The sequence below is a fragment of the Gouania willdenowi genome, chromosome 19 (assembly GCF_900634775.1).
Source record: "Gouania willdenowi chromosome 19, fGouWil2.1, whole genome shotgun sequence".
NCBI classification, from domain to species: Eukaryota; Metazoa; Chordata; class Actinopteri; order Blenniiformes; family Gobiesocidae; genus Gouania; species Gouania willdenowi.
Genome location: NC_041062.1, coordinates 1774728 through 1793691, shown reverse-complemented (window position 1 = coordinate 1793691; position 18964 = coordinate 1774728). Strand labels below are relative to the sequence as shown.

General features: G+C 37.2%; 1 protein-coding gene across 4 annotated transcripts in view; it reads right to left on the bottom strand.

The window, feature by feature from the left end:
* vti1a (vesicle transport through interaction with t-SNAREs 1A) overlaps positions 1 to 18964 on the bottom strand; it is a 112377-nt gene that overhangs the window by 66932 nt on the left and 26481 nt on the right. For all 4 annotated transcript variants that reach the window (XM_028476510.1, XM_028476508.1, XM_028476511.1 and 1 more), the window contains one exon: positions 14531 to 14615. In XM_028476510.1, coding sequence (XP_028332311.1) covers positions 14531 to 14615 — 85 coding nt within the window. The remainder of the gene's footprint in view (positions 1 to 14530; positions 14616 to 18964) is intronic.

Genomic DNA, 18964 nt, shown 5'->3' with positions numbered 1-18964 from the left:
AAATGAGCCATTTTGAAATGAACCCATGATCTATGGAAATGGCTAACATGGTTGACATCAAAGAGTCCAAAGTGGGAGAGGTAAAAGTAGGCCAGGCCACAGCCTGAGTGTAAACGGCAGAGGAAAGAAAGAGAGGGAGCTGCTGGGTGGATGAGAGAGAGACGGAGAGAGGAAGGTCCCAGGCTGGGGAGGAGCTCAGGTGTGAGTTGTGAGGATGCACCTTCTGTTCGTGGCTCTGAGGCCCCCACTGCGGACGGAGCTGAGGCCCAGACAGGCATGAGTCCCTCTCGTTTGGCCCAAATAAATCCAGGTGGCTCAAGACGTGCCCTTATCATTCCACACTTCAACCCCCCACTACGCACACGCACACACACATATACACACACAGAGAGTCACATATGTGCGTTGAGAACTCACTATCATTTAACACTTTTAAATGGTTTCATAAGCTTTGCAGTGTCACTTTTTCTGAAGACAAAATTCCATCAGAGAATTGATTTTGTAAATTTTTGGTTAAAAAGCTAATAATTATTACGAATCCTTAAAAAGTCTTAAAAGGCATTAAATTAATTAATCTAAAAATAAGGCCTAATTGTCATTAAAATGTTACATTTTAACATTTTTTTTTTTAAAGTATGATTTTATGATTGTAATTAGTCTCACATAAAAAATAGTTGGTAACATTCATTTTTTTAATGTATAAACAACATGGGAAAATGTAAATTTAATGAAAATTGCCTGTTCAAAGATTTTTTTCAACTTTTGTATTTTTGTTGTTGTTTTATATTTCTGGCTATGTTTGTAGTCATCTTTAATTTTTGGAGTGATTTTGATTAATTTAGTCTGTTTTATTGTGTATTTTACCTGTCTTTTTGTGTATTTTTGTGTATATGTAATTGATGTGGTATTTTTTTCCCCCCAATAATGTTTACTGTGAAGTTCGTCTTTAATTAAATTTCAAATGGCAATAAAAAGTCGTAAAAATCTTGAATTTAATTTAACTAAAGCTGTAGGAACCCTGCATTAACTATTTATTGTAAATAAACTAAATATGTTGTTTGTGCTCAATATCCAAGTAGGGCCATTCCGTATCTATCTTATATCTATCTATCTATCTATCTATCTATCTATCTTCTATCTATAAAGCAAGGAACCTCTGTCTGTGTATGTGCGTCTGTGTCTCAATTATCTCAGCGCATCAGGATCAGACTGATGACCTGAGAGTTTCAACATGGCTGCTGCTGGGTTCAAGGGTGCGCAACGTCGGGATTGTTTGGACTGCAAGGACCGCAATGATACCGTTCATAAATGATTTCATAAAATTGTATTAAATGCAGCTTTGCAGAATAACTCAATGTTGACAGGTAGTCATGGTAACTTGGGATAAGTTAAGCTTTATTCTGAATTAAAGAGGAATTAAAGCTCCTATGTAAACCATCCATGAAAAAGCTACTTAACCTCCCACTTTTCTATAGCAACACATACTTCCTATGGGCACTGCACTAGTAAAACAAATGCAACTACCAAATCTAAGGTGATCAGGGGGGTCTTTGATTCAGTTTTGGTTGTTGACATTAGTGATCAGTGGAAAACAAGTGGGGGGGCAACTAAAGCTCAGTGCAGCGGCTTCACTGTGGAGCCTGAGGTAAATGTCATAATTCTGATGACTGAGCCCAAGCAGCTGAAAATGATTTGCTGCAGCAGACATAAGAGAGGACAACACAGGTATTTCTTCTGATAAATACTGAAACTCCCATGAAAGTGACTGTGACACAATAAAAATTTAACTTTTATCAATGTGAAAAAGTGACCTCCCCTCCCCCCCTCTTCACTTTACTTTGAAAAACCTTCACATAAACTCAATATGCTTGCATGAAAAAAAAAGAGGAGGAAAAAAAAAAAAATCATGCTCAAACCACTCAAATCAATTACATCAAAGATGAGGCTCGCATATCCAGACTTGTTAAGTTAACTGTAGTCACGTTGCTAAGGTAAGGGTGCCGAAGCCATTGCTGTCACTTGACGACAGTTCCGTCTAAATTGGGAGTGAAAGCCTCCCCAGGAGAGACGGGTGAACCTGTCATAAAAAGACTGAGGGAACAGAGAAAGGAGAAAGAGAGAGAAAAAAAGCCTTGGAAGCACACGCATGTGCACGTACACGCACGCAATAACAATGCAGTATCGCAATATGCTTAGGATCCTAATCATCATCATCAGTATTATCTGTTATATCCTTTTAGTGTGTGTGTGTGTGTGCGTGCGTGTGTGTGTGTGTGTACATGAAAGAGGGACATCTGGAACACAATTATTCTGAGGCACCCTCACGTGCTCAGCTCACACTTTCCTTTTTGCTCAGTATTTGCATATATCCCATACATCTGGCCTTTAGGAAGAAATACCAATTATTCAATGAGCTGGTTGTTAGTACCCAATGCAACCAGCCAATAGTCTGAACAGCTCATTAAAATGGCACAATACCTCACTTGAAGCACACAGGGAAATGTGTAGGTTCAGGCTTATGTGTGGTATTTAAGTATCTTCATGAACCAAGTGCAGGGACTGTAGATTTTTTAAATTTATTTTTTTGATTCTCTGGCAATATTTACTTGCACAGCTTTTTTTTTCTTTGGTACAGTTTAACTGCTTAAGTTATGTTTCCCTGATAAACTCGTGGATGAAATGAGATAAATACATGTTTGCTCAAAATATTTATGTGGCAAAAAGAAAACATTAATCAAAACAACTGTATTAGTAATGATGAAAACTAAAAATACAGGCGAAATACAATGTTTATTTAAACAAATGTGCTTTAATTAATATATTTTAAACTTAATTTGGAAAGTGCAAGCTTTTAGTTAACAAAGTTATGATTTATTACTAACCTAATGGAGGTTTTTTTTTTTTTTCCTGGCTACAAAATTAAAGCAACAAAGTACCACATTAATTATAAAATACTGTTTATGAAAATTATCCAAACATTTTAGGCAAGAAAACTAAAGAGCGCATGCCTTCAATCTAATAACCTTTACAGAACATTTTAAAAGCCCACATCAATGCATTAAATCTGTTCAAAGTGTAGTTATGACTACGTTCATATCTACATCAAAACCAACCATAGGCCAGACCAAGGAAGGTGTCCCTTAGGCCATCTTAGCCAGTCCCTCACAACTGCTCTTTAAAAGATGGGCGACAGTACAGTACGCCGCAGTTGGCCTTGATTGATGATTGGATAACCTAAGATCATAGTTGTGCTCAAGGAGGACTTGCCACTGCATACATCAGCCCTTCAGTTCTAGAGCTACACATATCATGCCGTGAGACCAACTGATGTGAACACAGGGACGATGTCGACCACTTAAGCACACATTTCCACGTGGCAGTTTACATTCCATATCGACGACAAATTATCACAGCTTAGAAAAGACTTTGTTTTTGTGGAGAATCAGTTTTAATCCAAGTCTTAAACAGCTATAGGTGCAGACCACAAACAAAGCTACAAGACAGGCACATGTGCAGAGTTACACACACACATAAAAGCACACACATTAACTTGTGCTGATATCCTTGACAGGCACAACTACAAAAGCGTAACTCGCTGGTAAATAAATAAGTTCACGCTGTCAGCATACATTTTCTTTTTTAGGAACTTTGGGGTGCATGTAGACCCGTCCAAAGGATTATGTGTGTGCGTGTGTGCACTCGTGCATGCAAAGCACAGAAACCCTCTTTCAACACCTTCTTACGGTTGAGACAAGAAGCAGCACCTCCCCTCCTACAGCAGCTCAAGGGCGCAGCCTATCAACCAAAACGGAGAATGCAGCAGCAGCAGCTCTCGTACCTTCCTTCATTTATATGGAAGTCAAACTGTTTGTACTATCAAGGTTATGTTCTTTAGCAAAGGATCTGGGGACTAACGGAGACAAGTTTCAGGTCATTTAAAATTCGTACGAGTCCTCCACCAACTGTGTTCCATAAGAAGTGTGCAGATTTGAAAATGAGACCAATTAACTTCAATCCAGCCAAGGACAACTCTGGAGGACCTACACATTTTTGTTCCCTGTCATTCAAAATGTTGAATAAACACAGTAGGTAATTTGTTCTGATCTGAGGAAAGGGAATCCGTATTTAAATGTTGGCCAGTTTGGTCAAAACGTTAGGGTCATTCACTAAAGTCAAGCAGGTTGTTTGAGGATCATTTTGTTCAAAACCGTGAGTCAGAGTCAGTCGTCCCCAAAGCAATGCCCACTCAGACACACACACAAACACACACAAAAGCAGACACACAGGCACAAACAGGCTTGAGCAGCACACAGAGCACTCCTAAGGTTACCCCCCAGGACAAAAGCTTTACCATCCCACTGACTGGCAGATGGGACAACCAGCTGACATCTCAGCCCGACTCCGTTTCATGCTCCCTGGGTGTCTCAAACAGGCGGAGACCCTGTCTGATGGCACAGGACAGCCAAGGAGGAAGCGCCTTTGACAGAGGAGGGGAGGTGGGCTTCTTGGGGTGGGCTGCCATTGAACGAAAAAGAAGCTCGGACAGACGGAGAAGGCTAATGTGCTCCACTGTGTTTGAACAGCATAATTGTATGTCCTGCAGGGCGGGAGGCTGGACGAACATGAGGAACTAGAGGCGACGTAGACTGACAATAAGCTAATGACTGCATTTAGCAGTATATGGTTAAGGGTTGGGGTCAATTACATTTTTCAGTTACAATTATGTTTTCGATTACCCATGTTCAATTACAATTACAGTCACCAGCATTTTATCCAATTACAATTAAATTATTATAATTTTTTATCCTCAGAAAGTCAATTATAATTACATTCTCAATTTCTAAAGTTAAATTACAATTAATCACCATTACTGAGGTTGAAATAAATACCCTAATAAAAGTTAACCTTCCTTTAGGGTTAGTTTTCTGTTAGCATCTCTAATGCTAACAGGTCCTAAATCAGCTGTAAAATACACTAAAAACGAATATATATCATCTAATTTATTTCCTATCTATTGATTACACTGTTAGGCTTCCTAATCAATAAAAATATAGGTTTTAATATTTTTGGTGTGGGTGTCTGAGCCTTTTTATGTATCGCTATACCCCTTGATTTCAATTTTCTTTTTTTTATGGTAAAATGTGGGAAAGTTTGATATGAAACATAATTTAATGATTGCATATTAATTGTAATTGTATTATAATAATATCCCCAGTTTTACGCTAAATTATAATTGACATTTTTTATAGAATTTTCATGGCAATTACAATAACAAAGTCAACTATCTAAACACAATTACAATTCAATTAGGACAGCAACAGATTTTTAAAATTACAATTATAATCACACACCATAATTGTAATTAATTATCAAATACACAATTATAAATATAAGTAACCCCAACCCTGATATGGTTCGTCTCACACAGGATCAAAAGGGTTTTTAAAGGATAAAAACAACCAAAATAAAGACAAAAACTCTACAATCAAAGATTAATAGATAAGATCCATGTACACACATAACTGTAATAATATGTCTGCTATAAAAGGAGTGGGAAGAAGAAAAACTTGTTTAATCCCACCCCCATTTCTTAATCAACAAGTTTTGTCGTATTGCTTTGTCTGTTTGGAATTCTAAAAATACATAATATACTAAATACAATAGGAAAAAATACCAAAAACTGTCTAACTAATAATCAGTAACTAAGATATACAAGAATACAAAGCAAAATAGCAACAATACCACAAATAAAGACAACACAAGCCATAGATGTAATCTGTCTGTTAGTTGCATACTGTTTTCATTTAACTTCATAATAAAAATGTATATTAAATATCAATGTGTTAAACAGCAGGTTGTAGACAGAACTGTACAGGGAGGAGCTCGATATGAAAAACATCAGTATGACTGAATGAGCAGTGACAGAACGAACATTCACTAAACGCATCAGCCTCACTATCTAAGAGCAAAGTAGTTGATGTTAAATTACATGTATAGTAAGGGAAAATGCTTTATTTGCTTAAAAACATTATAAATATTCTGCAATACTAAGTGCCAATAATACAAAATAATAAAACCACTAACAGTACTACTATAAAAATGATTCATATATATATATATATATATATATATATATATATATATATATATATATATATATGTTTTGAATATAATATTATTATTATTATTCAATAAAAGGTCCCAAAATTAAATATTATAAAACTGAGGTTAAAAAAACCAAAACTTTACTAAATTGCATTGTATTAATTGTTTTTGTGCTTTTTGTATATGATACTTTTTTTAAAATATATTGTATAAAAGTATGTGTTTAAAATGCTTTCATTCTATTTGTGAAATAAAAAAATTTGATAGGTCCAAACACATATTTAAAAAAAATTCTGAAATATTTGGAGTTTTGTCAACTCAGAGGTGCAGCAAATAATGTTAAATAACAATAACATTTTTCTTTAATTCCTTTTCTATAACCTTTATATACTGAGGTAAGGTAGTCTTATTAAAATCTAAATTCTATGCAGACGTTCAAACTAATTTTAATTTAATGTACAACAATAACCATCCAGGTAATAAATGAATTATAACTAGTGATAAAAATACAATGTTAATAATCATGCCAGGTCACATTTAAAGGAATATAACAAGATAAATAATAATAATAATAATAATAATAATAATAATAACAACAACAACAACAATACATTTTATTTGAAAATAAAACCACAACAAATATTTTTATTTTAGGTAAAATTTGACATGAAAAACCTGCTTTTGTTTTGTTTGGTACTGGTTAATTATTTGCAAATGTAACAAATGTAATAATTGTGCCATTTGTTTTCTGCTTATTACAAATGACTCAATTTGAACTGCAAGATCAAAACTATTCTAGTGATTTATAAAGATTAAGGCCTTACATTGTATAAATTAATTTTAAACATTCAGAAAAGGTATATGACGGATCAAAAGCCTGTAGATGTTAACGTAAAAATTAAAAAAATTAGTGATCTGACATGTTTTACACATATATATATATATATAAAAGGTTTTATTTTGAACAAAAAGAGAAAAAGAAAAGGGGAAGATCTTTCCCTTAATTTCTCCCTCACAAAACTCGCCTGAATGAGCATCAAAAAATGACTGGTGTATGTCGGCCAGCTTGACGAGAGACTCACTGGGAAGAGATTTAGCTTTGTAGTAGCTCACTGCATATCCCTTTATTTAAAAGAAAAGGTTGTTGCTTTTCTACAATAGAGCATGTGTAACAGAGGTCTGCTAGTGAAAGACAACAGCGTCTTTCACTTTTTTTTTTTTAAAATAAAGGTAAACAGCGGGGGTAAACATTTTAACTGACTTATAGTTTAAACCAACACGCATTTACTCTGATCAATGCATTGTGTTTTTAAACTCCTTGTCCATCCCTTAAATCTCATCCATCATTGTTTGCATGATTGATTTCACTTCCGATATGCTTCCTAGGGTGACAGTGTGGCATAATTTTCTCCCACAGCCATTCCTTCACACTTTCACTTCATCATTTCTTTTTTTTTTCCTGGCTCTCCTTTCCGTTTTTAATATTTCAGCGGCTCAGATGTAGCGGCTCTTTAAAGCGCCCATGGGGGCTCCGAGTCCTCGCTTTTGTCTCCTATTTCCTTCTGAAACTGTTTTTCTTTAACCCTATGCAGCTCTTCAGTCGTCTCAGCTCTCCCCTCTCTGTTGCTCTTTCTGCTGCTTTCTTTTTTTTTTTTTTCTTACTCTTAGTTTTCTCTGTGTCAGCCAGAGGTCAACGCTGCACTTTTTTCTCCTGAACGCAGGAAGGCAGGGGGCATCTTTTTAGTTATTGCAACCTAAATATAGAAAAATAAATCTGATGTGAGGTTGGGACGAAGGCGTCTTTTAAGACAGAGTGATGGTTCACTATCTAGCAATTGGAGGTAATTTTCTTTGTATCATGAGATAATGATTTAAAATGTATCAAATGATTTGGATTAGGTTTGCACGATAATAAAGGCATGTTGTTAAAAACATAGTTCAAGGTCCCACTATTTGTATTTGATTGATTTTACATTTAATGTGTTTTATTTTGAAGGTTAAAAGATCAAACTGAAACTTCCCATGATTTGTGGAGCTGCTGCATCATTCAGGCATTTTATTAGGTTTATTTTTTAGTTGGTGCACATCTCTTAATTTATTAGCGCTGTTACTAATCATTAATCTCTAAAGCTTTAGGTTGGGATGTTGGGTCATATGAATGAGCAAAAAGTTTAGAATAAACTATGTTACACTTGTTTTTAAATGTGATAATATGTACCTTAAACTGTGATCTTTGGATTTGATTTAATTGGATGTTTAAATTTTTTTCTTTCAAAAAGCTATATTTTTGTGAACAATGACGCCTCGTGTTTTCCAGAGCATAAAAACTTCAATGAGCTCTGAAGTCAATCATTAGTTCCAAGAGTCTCATTATGTTTAGGCGCTTGTTGAAGCTAATAAAAGACTAAAGGTCTAATTATAAGACCTTTTCTAATTATTATTTTCTCTTAATTTTATTGATGCTAGCTGGCACTTAATTTAGATCTAATAGTAGGGACACACAGGGACTTGACATCAATTTAGACGCAAGGGGACTGAAGACCAAGTAAAAGGTTGATCTGGTTTGATTTGCTGTGAAAGAAACTTTTGTTTGACATTAAACTAACTTCATATCCAGGAAAATTGTTTGTGGCCAGTGCATATAGAATGCACATACTTGAGTGTGTTGGTTCAGCTCTTCCATTGAGGGTCCGTATGCTAGCTGGCCATTGTGCACCTAAGGCCTTTTGTCTGGACGGCCTGAAACTGGCGATTGCAATTTAGCAACCGCAGTTCAAGCGTAAACAGTGTTTTCATGCCCTACGATATACACTGTTGCCAGTGGACCCCTAAATCCCTGCAACAGCTAAGTCCTAGGGTGTCAAAGATAATGGCGATTTATTGCAGTGCGAGGCTTTCTCATTGCCCCTCCCGCCCTCCTTTCCAATGGCCCCCTCCACCCCTCCTCCTCCCTCAAACAGATTAAAATTAAGCCGTAAACATGTGAGGATGGAATTAACACATTTAGTGAGTCTCCTCTTCCCACATCCCATTTTCACTGCAGAGCGGCTGATCCCCGCTGCAGAACGTGGGTGCAATTTTAATGACTCGCAACGTTTTTGAAGTCCACATGAAAAAAGCGCCGCTCGCCGTTTGTGGCGGCGCTAGATATGGCTGGGCCACGGCCGACCATGATTGGGGGGGACACACGCTGCCGACTCGGACTCCAGGCTCTTCGATAGGATCGGTGTCATTTTCCTCTCCACGATAAGACGCCTTGCTGACAAGGTCCGATTAGGAGAGAAAAAAAATCATTATTGCTACGCCTTTCATCCTGCGGGGTTTACCGATAAACAGCTCACCCACGGCTACATTTTCTGAGGGCAAGATGCTATATGTGTTGAAGCATATACGTTTAAAATGTAGTTTTGAGCAAGAACTTTGCACTATTTTAATGATTATTTTCCTTTTAAAAAGCTGGTAAATATATATATCTATATATATCTTTTCAAAGATCACTTGAAAACAAGGCCTCTTTATTCTTGGCTAAAAACTCAAGCTGTTTAATATTTAGGTTCTAGCACTCTGCTCCATTAATCAAACAATTATCAAATGACTTCATATTCTTTTTGAACACAACACACTGATTGTAGCCTATAAAACCTAATTTAATATGCTGTACCTGAAGGAAATCTACTTTAGCAAACCATCCTTTAAAAAAATATAAAAAAGGGTTTAGAAGAAAAAGAGATTCTTGAAATATTCAAGAATCTCAGAGAATGAACAAAAATAGTGAACAAGAAAAGATTTAGTTAATGAGACTAAGATTCACTATATACACAAATAATAATAATAATAATAATAATAATAATAATAATAATAATAATATCAGGCTAACTAAATTCTAAATTATTTTACTGGCTTTGGTGGATACTCGATAAAATCAACGGAATCTATAAAATACTTATTTTGATTTACAGAAATGTACTCTAAACCTGTGTTCATTTATGGAATTTGTTAATAGGTCAATAAAACAAATGCACCTCAAATGTGTTGATAATAAAAACGCCGTCTCATGAAACGGAATTAAAAAGAAAGCTGTGTCTTTTCTTAAGTGTTTGCTTAAGGATTTAAATTTAAAAGAAATCAATAAATAAAAAACACCACTTTGGTGGCCCCACACCAAAAGAAAAACTGAGTCGGAGATTTAACGGGAACAGGGAGAAATAAAGAGAGCGGGAGTGAAACAGAAAAAGAGACGACGATAGAGAGAGAGAGATAGAGCGACGGGATAAATGTGTGCCGTGTTAGTGGGCCACTCCAGCACCCATGGACTCTCAGCAAGACTCAAAGCTGCTCTCTGCTTCAAAAGGGAACCATGGAGATTTTTTTTTTATGTTTACAAAAACATGTTTATTTATTTCTCATCGCTCTGTCATTTATCCGTTTTTTTTTTCCTCCCTCTCCCTTGCTGTCCCAGCACCCCTTGCTCTGCCGCTGGAATCCTGTTCGATGACGCCGATGTGCTCAACCTCCTCTTGTAACACCTCCCCCCCCCCTTGCTTTTAATACCACTGCAGTCAGAAATCAAACTGCTCTAAAACAAATTGATGTAGTCTTTAATATAGTCGTCACATCATCACAGGGTCCTCACACGTCTGCCTTGGTGACAACTGCAGGGCTGCTTAGCTTAGCCCAGTGATGACTGCCACTTTGTTATTGGCTTCAATGATTTATCACAAAAAAAGGAGAGATTGTGAGAGTAGGAAGAGAGTAAAAAAAATCCTCTGGATCATGATTGAGTCACTAGCACCTTTGATTGACAATGTCTAATCAGCTTATCTTGGTCCTAATAAAGTGGATTGCCTGTGGTGCTGCTCTCTACCTGGCAGTGTGAACTTTGGGGCTGGCTGAGGCCCCTGGGGGCCCCATCCCAACCCACCACCCTGCTTTTTCTAAACGGAGATGAAATCAATCCCTAATGAGACATTTTCATTTTTGCATAAAACATTGACAACAATAAACTATAAAGTGTCTCAATATATCAGTGGTCACATTTAAAATGCAGAGTAGCAATGGTTTTGTCAATCACTGGCCAGGCTGGTTTATCTATATCATTTTTTGCAAACAATTTTGTTTAGATTTGTGTTCAGAAAATTATGGACATTAGGCATGCTAATCACTTTTCATTGTAACACATTGATAACCTTTAGCACAGATTTTAACATTCATCTTTACACTTCAAAAAAAAACAATTACACTAAAAAAGTAGAAAATCGAATCGCTTCAACAAAGACTTTAAGTTGTATTCTCCACAAAGCTACGTCACTTTCACACATTTGTGAAACATAAATCTCATGTTGTTGAGTTAACATCAAAAGAGAATCCTCCACATTTCAAATGTCCGGTCTCAAATATCTTTAAATTGGCTAATATCACACCCTCCTTCTTTAGCCTCATCGCCATGACTGGGCTTTTAAGTAAAGGGTTAGTTTTCCACTAATGAAGTTCTAGACTTTATTTATGAAGAAAAAAAAACAGTGGTTTTTGAGGGTGTGTGTGGTAAATAGCCCTGAATGTCCGAAGTGTCTTTTCTATATCCCTTTGAGCACTCCCACTACTTTTGGCAAGCCTTTGTTTTCACTAAATACACTGGAGACATGGAGAATGGATGAAACAAAAAAACTAAAATATCTAAGATATATGGGTTCTGTGTCAAGATTCATTTTTTCTTAGAACTAAGAGTTCACGTTTTCTCTTAAATGCGACCTCGAAGCATCATGACTTTTTTTTGTTCTTGGTCATTAAGAGATATATTGTCAGTTGGTGAAGGGAAAGGGGGCATAGCTAAGTTTTAACAGCATTTCTTTGTTCAGAATCTATCTCTTTGAAACCAAATGTCTTTTACTTGAGCTTCCCCAATTTGGTCAAATGCAGTTCTTAGAGGTGAATATATCACAATGGATGAAGCATGTAACTTTGAATTTTTGAAAGTTAATGATGCTAAACTGTACTTTGCGAAAGTCTAGCTTCAAAAGTGTGAGAAGACTTGAGGTCTAAGGCAAGGGAAGCATTTATTATAAAAAACGATACATATCTGGGGGGAAAAACAAACAGTAAAAATCTAATGATTATGGTTTATTAACTGTGGCTGCTTTGTAGGGAAATACAAAGTTTTTTTTAATCTTTTTTTTTACAGCCCTTCCAAATGACAATTTCTTAAGACATAGTGCACACTTGATGAATTGTTATTTCTTGTTTGCATGAAATTAAAGCTGAAGTCTTCCAGTGTCCTGGAAACCAACAATAAAAACTGAAAAACCTATGGCGAGGCTGTGATCTAAAGAGTGCATTATTTTATAAAGATGCCTCAGCATTTATCACAACGGGAGAGTCAACACAGTGTGTGGGCTGTAGTGGTTAAACAATGAATTAAAGACCAGACTACATGTAAATACTGGAGCATCTCTGAAGCTCAGTCAACAAATTTAACTACTTGATATTGGAGCCAAACGTAGAAGCTGAATTTAAGAGCTTCTTTGCTATTATTAGTTCGGTGTGCCCAATAGTCTTCGCTGCCTTCAAGTTCCTGCCGCAACTGCATTCTCGCCGTGACCTGGGGACACTGCCATTTCAGGTTGTGCATCTGAGCGAAGGCTTGGTATCGACAGCACAGTAAAGGAAGGGGTCATGGATTAAAGACATAGGGCAAAGCTTCCCCACCAAACCAAAAACAAACTCCACAGCTGGTGTGGAACAAGCCAAGTGTGTGGGACCAAGGAAGGATAAACGAGCATTGTTCTTAGATAGCTGCTCACACAGTGGAAGAGACTGCCAGTGGTGATGAAGGGTCAGGGGCCACGTGGCCGACTACAGCGGGAGAAACCACCAAGTTACAGAGCACTCGTCACCTAAAGATCCCTGTGAGCTCAAAGGCAAGCCATTAAACTAGTCAACAGGATATATGCAGCAGCAGAGTGGGCTTGAATATCCGTCAGCCATCCAAGAATTGGGAAAAACTTAAAATTAGAATCAATATTTTTAGGCAAAGACTAGAGGTTTTTTTATTACTATTTGACAAACACCAAAAGTTGGTGGTCTCCCTGTGAACACTTGAATTATTAACTGTCAATGTGGCACGCACTTGTTGTTGCCCTGCCATTATAGTGTAAATTGACAAAAAAAAAAAATTTTAAAACTACAATGGAAAACCATGGCAAGCAGGTTGATACTTGAAGAATTAGCTTTGATATTTCTCTAAGGAATAAAATGTGCCTCGATAATGCCGGTGACTGTCAGAAAGGAATATAGGAGGGGAGGGATGTGACACACTAACTGGTTAAAGCTATTTAAGTTCCCAATGATAGTCTTTATTTCTATTTTGAGATTAAAACCATCTTTTATAATGAGGGGGAAAGACAGTGTGTTTATTTCCAAAGCAATTGGTTTTCATTGCCTTTCCTTAGCACCTGTGTATCAGAAACTTTAGGAGTAATGCTAACATTAGCTGCATTTCCATTACCCTTGGAAATGTGCAAAATCTAATTAGCGCAATAAAAACTGGTAATGGAAACACCTGAATTTTGAAAAAGCACTCAAATATCCCTATAAAGTTTTTACGCTTTCATGAGGAGGAATTTCAGACGTTCCAATATTGAAATACTTTTTCTGCAAATACACGTCACAGGATGTGACATACCTCTGAGTAAACATGATGCGGTATGTGTGGACAGAAGCAGAGAACCAGACATTTCTTAGCCTTATACTTAAAAAATTATTCTTGCCACATTAGGCGTGAAACAACAAAGGAATGCCGAGTGTTATAAGGAGGTTTGGAGCGTCCGTCTTTCTGCAGCAAAGTCTCGCGGGATGAGATTTCACTGGAGTTGCGAGGCTTCTGCCCAAAACAACGTTCAATGGAAACATGTTCAAAGTGCAATTATACTATCTCGACATTTAGAAATATTGCTTTATTTTGTGAAAATCTGTAATGGAAACCCAGCTATTGTTTATCATTGTAATCCATGTAAAAAGAAAAGCAAAGTCTCACCCACCAGACACACACACACACACACACACACGCAGGAAATCACACAATCGGCAATAGTGATGCCATAATTTTCTTCAGGAGCAGAGGAAGGAGAAGCAGCGCCCGATCTGTCGCCTGTAGACTTTTCGTTCTCCCACCCTGACTCACCTTTGATGTACTCCTGAAAATGTCATCAGGCGTCAAGGAAAGAAGGTTTTTTTTTTTTTTTGTTTTTTCTTTTTTTATAGACATTGCTGCACCACCACCCTCCAAACACACACAAACACACCTATCCTCCCACCTCACATAAGAGCAAGACAATTTGCTGTCGCTCACTCATCCTCACCACTATCTTGAACCCCTCCCCCTGTATCTAACATCCCCCCGCTCCTTTCCAATCCATAACAAAATACGTACCAGTTTCTACTGCTATCTGGTAGCCGGCCTCCAGTCTGCGCGATGACCTTTCCAGCTTCTCTGCGTTGTCCAACAGATGTGCTCTCTACAACAAATAGGAAGAAGGAAATAAATCACGCCAGCGAAACAAACACAGAATAAAAATTGATTGAGAGGACTGGGACACGTTTCAAAAGAAGCACATTAGCACTGTAACCTAAATAGACTGAGCACATTCGCTACAACAACGGTTGGCAATAACCTTCATGGGTGACAATGTCTTGTATGCTGATGGAATATCAAGCGAACGCATGTTGTGGATGACAATGAAATAGGTGTAGCTGCCTCATTCAGGACATGAAAAGGAGTTGAAGTTGTAGCTTTGGAGCTTCTTCATATTGTTTCACAATCTGGATCTCAGAAGTAATAAGAAAGGTCACAGCAACAACAAAGATATTTAACATTTTAATATTTTAAATAATGAGAATAATTGTAGTTTAGGTGGAAAATCTTAAATAATTTGTATGCCTTAAGAAAATGACTGCAGTATTTATCCATCATTGAATCTATGTTTGTAATAATGCAGGATCAAAAAGAAGATTTATGGAGTATGTTATTCAAAACCATTCCATACATTTTCTGTTTCGCTTCTTGTTTTTTCCCAATCACAGGGGAAAAAAAACCGTAATTATTATGACTGAATTTCCATGTTGCCCCTTGGCTTCCTTAAAGCGATCAACAATTGACATGAATGACCATAAGTTAATGACAATTTCAACATTTCTTCAAAGTAGATTCTTGTTGGAATACTTTGTATCTGAGTTATGGGCTAAGGGATTAATATCATTATTACATTGCGTATATGCCCAACTAAAGGCAGCTCTTTATGAACAAAGCCACCAACAAACCATGACTTTTGCTTCTCTTTTAGTTATTTTTATCTTTAACATTGTTTGACACATACAAACACAAGAGAAAAGATTAAACTGTGCAAACTGAATTTTCTTACTTCAATTGTAGTTCTTGTTCCAACATTGAGCTTTTGGGTTTTTTGTTTTTTTTTTTTAAAGCAGATTTCTTGTTAAGTCTACATAATGAGTTGAAATGTCATTTATAGCAGCATGTAGTAATACAGTGTGGACTCTCGGAAGGTTTTGGAGCAGTTTGCTTTTTCTTCATCAATCCTATTTGCTGGAGTTGCTAAATTAATTGTTAAAGTGTTAAACTTTTTGTGCCTGTAATGAACAAATTTTGCATCTGTCTGTCCTGTTTGAATCTATAGGAAAATATTTATTTACTTAAAATTAATTCAAGAAAAAAAATTAAGATTCCTGTCATTTGTTTTATCAAAGTTATTTAAAAATGCGACACAATTCTGTTTTCTGAATGTATTTTTTGCATCTAAAAGGCTTGATTGACACCTCTGATCATGAATATAAATGTAAATAACGTCACAAAGAGTTAAAGAGAAAGTGTTTTTTTAATGCAAATACATTTTCCAACTTAGGACATACTAAAAATATTTAAATCCAAACTTTGTTTCAGCTTTTTGCGTAAAAGCCCAAACAGTAAAAGCATAACTGATTTTGATGTTTGTTTTGGTGGTGGTTGTTGGCCAGCTCATCCTGTACCCTCAGGTATTAAACTGACCAGATTTGACTGAACTGATACTTTACAACAATCTAATAACACGCCAACACTGACAAGGCTTCCCGTCCATCACAGGGGAAGAGGACAAAAAAAAACAGATTTTTAGTGTACTGTCAAATTGTGTACAGGCTAATCACTTGGAGGATATATAAATGTGGAAAAACCAATGACACCATTCTCAAAGTTTGACAACAAGAGGGATGGGAAGGGAGAAGGAAGGCGGAAAAAGTCCCGCTGTACACTTTTATTTCTCTTGTTTCCCTTTTCTTTTGTGCTGCTGACAGATGTCAGTTAAAGTTGCATGGAGGGATAGAAGAACAGCTAGGTAGGTGGTTGGCTGATAAAATGAGCTTGTGCTAGGAAGAAACTGATAAGGAGATAGTGAGTGGAGATGAATACAGGGAGTGGTGTTCTGGACTATGGTGTGGTATGGGACTCATAAGAGGTGTGGGTAATACCAGCAGAAAAGGTGGCAGTGTATGTCTGAAAGAAAATGGATACCAAGTTTGAGCTATAATGAGCCCCAATGGATCGCAGAGGTATAGCGGGGAAGTATTGACATGCAATGCTTAGGCTAATACACCTAGACCATGGCTGCAATGTCTATGTGTGCCTAGGAGCAGGAGGCAGCCAGGGATACTGACAGAGTTGCACATTCCCCGAGTTCTTCAAAGAGCTCAAGTGATTAGTATGTTATCATTACCATTCGAAACGTGATTTTTCTCTTCCCTCTCGGCAAAGGTGACACGTCTCGGGGAGTCGGCCGGCAGACTCACTGCGATGGAAAGCCACTTCAAAGCTTTCTCCTCCTGAATTTCTCTCTCTGTGTCTCTTCTCTCCCTCGTTCTGTCTTCTTTTAGGGCCTGGGGGAAGGGAGTGTGTCTGTGGGTGGGTTTGTGAGGTGGGAAACAGTGTTGGGGGGGAGTAGTGGTGGTGTACGTGTGTGATCATTAGAATAATTCATCCCAAGTTTGACGGTGACAAAGTGCAAAGGAAAAGGTGAAGGTTCAGCCACTGAGAATCCAGTAATGGCACACTGTGATGGCCGTATTTATGGAAAAATGCAGCCATTAGTGCAAGATGATACTCCAGTAAAACGCAAGAAACAACATGGACATAAAGCATCTTTCACTGGTAACCAGGGTCAAGGCCAATATACTGAATATGTCTGAAGACTAAAATAACTGACACTTATTAAAAGAGTAGAATCCAACCTGCTAATGTTGCCCAAATACGATGATGAAATGTGAACCAAAGTGTTTAGCTGAGCTTTTCCTCTCCAGCAAGACAAAATCTCAGAAATCCTAGTCTGCATTTTTGATTGAGAAAAAATGCAAAGTTGCTGCAAGCTCCCACTGTGCAACAACGTCCATATCAAGGTTGGAACCCTTCGGTTGTGATGAGAAATCTTCAGAATAAGAAGCCCATATACAAACAGAAAGCCAAGATCACACCTGATTGTCTCCTGATGCCTTCTAGCAAAGAACAATATGACAAACACGTGTGTCGTTGAGTACACCTGTGCACCCCACTGCCGCCACCACAGTCATCAGTTCTGTCTACGTAAGCCTTTTCATCTGACACCTACATTTTGAACAAAGATCTTCTTAAGAAACACAAAAATTTTGTTTTTTTGTTGTGCTTTTTTGCGTCAGGAAACATTCTTCAGTTGTAAGTTATTAACAGGGAGCCCCAGAACAATGCAGCTGTAGCTCAAAAGAAATCGCTCCCCTCTTCTTTCGTTCTCCTGCCTTTTTTCAATATCAAACACAGGCGGTTACTATCACCATTTTCCAAAGTTCAGATGATTTCCTTATTATTTCAATAAGGGTGGGGGAGAGTCAAAGTGAATAATGATGACAGCTGTGATTCAGACTGACTGTGTGATCTTCTGTGCCGTTTGTTTGGGACTTGTAAGACGAGGAATTACAAGTGTCAAACAGCTGTGAATATGGGTGCTAAATATTTAAACATGTTTTTCAGCTGAAGGAGAAAAAAAAAGCATAGTTTTATAAAGCAAGGCTAAAGTGTGTATAAGATGTGCCAGCCTTTGATTCAAATACAAGCGAAGCACGAGGGGAAAAAGACTGCAGTAGCACGAAGGCAAAGCATCCAACCTGATTACACAGGCCATGTCATCCCAACACAGGTCAACAGGCAGAAAAAACCTATGCTTCCTCTGACTCTTAGGCAGAAAGGAAGCTGAAAAACAATTGGGAAGGAAAAAAGGTACAGATAAACAAAAACCACCTTTAAACGTGACATCTGGGCCAGGTTGGTACTCTAAATAATTAAGAGGAAGACATTAGTAATGCAACGATTGAGTAACTGAGCTTTAGCAGAACATCTGTGAATATATGTTATGATGTTGTAAGTACACCTTTATCATTTAGTTCAGGCTAGGATGTTAGGCTACCTAGTCAGGATCCAATTTCTGGTTTTTAGTCTTTTATTTTGATGTTTGGCATGGCTTACATTAACTTTCTAATGTCAGAGCATCAATCTACTTCCCAAATAACCAGGTAAGATTTAGTTTAGAAAACCAACCACTTTATCGTTGATGAAAATGGTTAACCATTCAGGTATCAGTCACTATACAACGTGTACCCGTTACTGTTTATTGTTTAATCATTGTGCCCTGGAAGCTCAACAAGAAGATGTGAATATGTGTGTGAGATTTTTATTGTTTTCCCCAAATCTTGGCTTATGACACAAAAGAAAATATATTATTGGCTGGTGATGAGGGCAACCTAGCATTGACAAGATTTATTTTTACCAACAATACAAAATTTCCCATTCTAAAAC